The sequence below is a fragment of the Crocuta crocuta genome, unplaced genomic scaffold, assembly GCF_008692635.1.
Source record: "Crocuta crocuta isolate KB4526 unplaced genomic scaffold, BGI_CrCroc_1.0 scaffold1027, whole genome shotgun sequence".
Classification (NCBI taxonomy): domain Eukaryota; kingdom Metazoa; phylum Chordata; class Mammalia; order Carnivora; family Hyaenidae; genus Crocuta; species Crocuta crocuta.
In genome coordinates this window covers 55,855-60,341 of record NW_027532023.1, presented here as the reverse complement: position 1 = coordinate 60,341, position 4,487 = coordinate 55,855, and the positions used below count along the sequence as shown (strand labels likewise).

Here is a 4,487-nt window from a genome sequence, read left to right as displayed (position 1 = left end):
TAGCGACAGTTGTTTGGGACACCAACTAATTACCTTAAGAGGCTGATCTTTAGAAGTGCAGTTAAACCATAATAAAGGTGGAAATATTACTGGTAATCCAAATAAGCCTAACCACCATTCCTTGCAATAGTTCTGGAGAGAAATGTGTTTAGAGTTCCAGCTTGGATGAAATACAGGCCCACCCTTTCCTCCCCATCCCCACCTATTATAATTCTGGTAATTAGAGCAAAGGCTTTCTCTTTTTTCATTCCTCTTCCAGTGGGGCTCTCCCCCCACCATTGCCACATCTTTCCTTACCTTCCCTCTGCTCTCCACCCCCCACTAAGAGAGAACAGGGACTTTCTCAGCTTCAAGTCATTGGTTGGCACTCAAAGCCTGTGTTTGGGGCTCTAGAAGAGAAGGTTTTCATGTTGACTACAGGAATTGGGAGTGAGTAGCTGGTAGGGAAGTCCTCTAAGGGGAGGGGTCAGGGATTTTCCTTACACTCGCCCTTGCTGTGGTGCCTGTGAATTATCTCAAAAAGGGTTAAATGATAATTATTGACATGGTATAGTCAAATTACATTAACTGTAGAAGAATGGTATATATTTCTGCCACTATATTTCAAAATATTGCTGTGTTTACAGTTTCTCAAAAGAAAAACCATATGATCCAAACAAAATGGAGACCACTTACTTTAATAGCAGTGCTTTCATCGAAGGACTTTGGTGCCCATGCATAAAGGTGAATTGATGATTTCAAAGCAATTGCAATATATGTTGTTTCTTCATGTTGGACTACAATGATAAAATAAAAAGAAGTAACAATGCCACAGAGTTAATATGAACACTCAAGTATTTGTATTGGTCATTAAGAGTGTTATAACCACAATTTTAAGAACAGATCATATATTCTGAGAAAAGCTTTAGTTACAATTTGATGCCCCCCAAAAGGTGACAAAACTAACTATATAGTTTTAATTAGTGTCTAAATTGTACACTGAAAACTACAGAGCATTGTTGAAAGATGAGACCTAAAAGGAGACCTAAGTAAATGGAAAGACTTCTTTTGTTCATGGATGGGTAGACTTAACATTCTTAAGAGGGCAATACATGGATGGACCCAGAGGATATTCTGCTACGTGAAATAAGTCAGACTGAGAAAGACAAATTCTGTATGACTTTCCTCATATGCGGAATGTAAAAAAACAAAAACAAATGAATAAACAAACAAAAAGCAGAATCAGACCTATAAATACAGAGAAGAAACTGATGGTTGCCAGAGGGAAGGCTGTCAGGGGATGTGCAAAATGGGTGTAGGGGAGTACAGGGTATAGGCCTCCAATTAGGGAATTAGTCATGGAAATAAAAGGCACAACATAGGGAATATAATCAACAACATTGTAATAACATTGTATGGTGATAGATGGTAGCTACATTTGTGGTGAACATAGCATCACAAACAGAGAAGTTGAAGCAATATGTTGTACACTTGAAACTAATTTGACATTATATATCAACTATATACAAAAAAATCCATCTGAACTCTGCTCAACTCACAGACTTATGAGAAATAATAAATCACTGCTGTTTTAAGTCACTAAATAAATAATAAAAATGTAAATATTTTATTTTTTTTAGAATTTTTATGTCTTTATTTTATTTTGAGTATGTATTTCTGAGAGAGAGAGAGAGAATGAGCAGGGGAGGGCCAGAGAGAGAGGGAGACACAGAATCTGAAGCAGGCTCCAGGCTCTAGTTAGCTGTCAGCACAGAGCCCGATGTGGGGCTCGAACCCATGGAGCGTGAGATCATGACNAAAAGAGGATAGTACTTCCTAAAGTGATCCATGGACTAAATTTAATTGCTACTAAAATACCAATGGCCTCTTATGCAGAAATGGAAATACTGATCCTAAAATTCCCATGGAATTAGAAGACGCCCTGAATAGCCAAAACAATCTTGCAAAAGGAAAACAAAGTTGAGTGACTCATACTTCCCAATTTCAAAACTTACTACAAGCTACAGTAATCAGAATAGTGTAGTACTGAGATAAGCATAGGCATATAGATCAACAGAGTAGAATTGGGAGTCTACAAATAAACCCACATATCTATGGTTAATGGTGTCCTACCCATTCAATTGGGAAAGAATATTCTCTTCAACAAATGCTACTAGGACAACTGAATATCCACATACAAAAGAATAAGTTGGACCCCTTACCTCACACCATATGCAAAAATTAACACAGAAGGGATCAAAGACCTAAATGTATGAGCTAAAACTATAAAACTCTGAGGAGTGAATATGGGAATAAATCTTCATGGCAATAGATATTTGACACCAAAAGCATAATAAACAAAAGAAAAAATAGATAAATTGGGTTTTATCCAAATCAAAATTTGGGGGCATCAAAAAAATACTATCAAGAAAGTGAAAAGACAACCTATGAAATGGGATAAGATATTTGAAATTCATACATCTGATAAGATCCAGAATATATAAAGAATGCTTACAACTCAACAAACAAACAAACAAACAAACAAACAAACATATGTATCAAAACATTAGTTATCAGGGGACTACAAATCAAAGCTACAATGAGATGCCACTTCACACCCACTTGGATGCCTAGAATCAAAAGACAGATACCCACAAGTGTTGCAAGGATGAAGAGAAAATGGAGCCTCCATACTTATGGCAATGTAAAATGGTGGAGCCACTCTGGAAAACAGTCTGGCAGTACTATCCAAGAGAAAATAAGACATGCACTCCCATGTATGAAATGTTAATACATTTCATGTATTAAGCCACATGAATGTGGCAAGAGTACAAATGTATAAACAATGGATATATAAAAGTTGTATGAAGAAAAGGTATATCTATACAATGCAATACTATTCAGCAATAAAAAAATAAATATTTACACAAGTTATACAGGCTATAGCATGCATGAACCTTGAAAACATTATACTATGTGATAAAAGACTGTCACAAAAGACCATATAATATATGATTCCATTTAAATAAATTGTCCAGAAAAGAGAAAGTTATAGCAAAAGAATGTAGATCAGTGATTATTTAGGACTGTGAGGAGAATAAGGTGAATGTAAAAGGGATAGAATGTGGCTTGTTTGCTAATGGCTATGGGGGTTATTTTGGGATAATGAAAATTAGATAATGAGAATAGTCATACAACTCTACAAGCATACTAAAAACCATTGATTGTACACTTCTAAATGGGTACATTTTATGGTGTGTAAAGTATTTCAATATAGCTGCTTTTAAAAAAAGAGAAAAATGAATAAAAAGTATATGCTTTCTCTCAGATAGACCTTCTAATTCTTATGGAATATGTTGTCCTACTTCCTAGATTTATATTTTGTGTTAAAACCTTTTTTTCTTGTCAGGAACATTGTTTCTGTCCTTTCTAGACAGACTTCATCAGAGACAATATATAAGGCTTTCATTTCTCCTCCACCCTTCTCTTATTCATACCTGGGCCCCTCTCTCTTGCTCTTGGTCTTGCTCTTACTCTCCCTCTTTGATTCTAGTTCTCTGTTTCTTTTGCTTTTGTACACCCAAGTAGGTCAAAGAAGCATGATTAATAGATCCCCAACAAGCAAAGAAACTCTGTTAACAAACACTTCCTATAATTTTAATATATGGCAGTAATTGGTGTCAGTCCATTATTTTATGAATCTTGAAAGGTTTCGAAAATGCCATGCAAATATGTGTACATGGCTGTCCTCCTATATGAAGATGCTACGGTTTCACCTGAGAATAAGCAAAGGTTTTTAGTTGTTATGAGAGTTGGGGAGGGCAAGAGTGGGATCAGCCAGGAAAACACACCTTAACAAATCCATCTACTTACCAAGAACACAGATTTGCAAGATGTTATTGTAATTCATTATTTTAAACTCCCTCTTGTTGAACTAAAAAATTCTGCAAGTTAATAGGAGGCAGCTCTGCTATATAAACTCTTTGTTTAACATCTGGGAATCTCTTTCATCTTTGACTACTAAGTATATATAATATGATTTGGAGGAGAGTAGTGATACATAAAACTAGAAGAAAGTGTATTTATTTAGTGCCTAGTTTGTCTGGGTACTAATTTCGCCCTTCAATGGTGTATATGTACTTATATAAACACATATGGACAATTATTCTGGAAAAGCCTCTTTATATGCAGAACAGAAACAGTCAGTCAGGATAGCAATAACCTGCTAAAAGTCATATTACGTGATTCCAGCTATCTCTTATCTATGCCACTAGTTCTGTCTGAAGGGGCAGTTACTGAAAAGAAGAAAATAAAGGCTGAGAGGAGATTATTTCAAAATAGAACAAAATGGGATAATACAAGTTTCTAGTTGTTGACAGATGAGAGCAGGATTCTGAGACACTGGAGTTGTTACCTCATTTTGCAGTGGATAGTTGTAAAGAGATAAGACATATGAAAACACTAACAGGAAAATATTTAGCAATTATGCTTATGAATATTGACAGTGG

The 4,487-nt window shown here is 35.5% G+C and overlaps 1 protein-coding gene across 1 annotated transcript in view; it reads right to left on the bottom strand.

Annotated features, from left to right (window-relative positions):
• The window catches only part of NRK (Nik related kinase), a gene marked incomplete at its 5' end in the record, with an annotated part of 69,163 nt that overhangs the window by 10,651 nt on the left and 54,025 nt on the right, over positions 1-4,487 (bottom strand). The window contains one exon of the mRNA XM_077776190.1: positions 672-776. Coding sequence (XP_077632316.1) covers positions 672-776 — 105 coding nt within the window. The remainder of the gene's footprint in view (positions 1-671; positions 777-4,487) is intronic.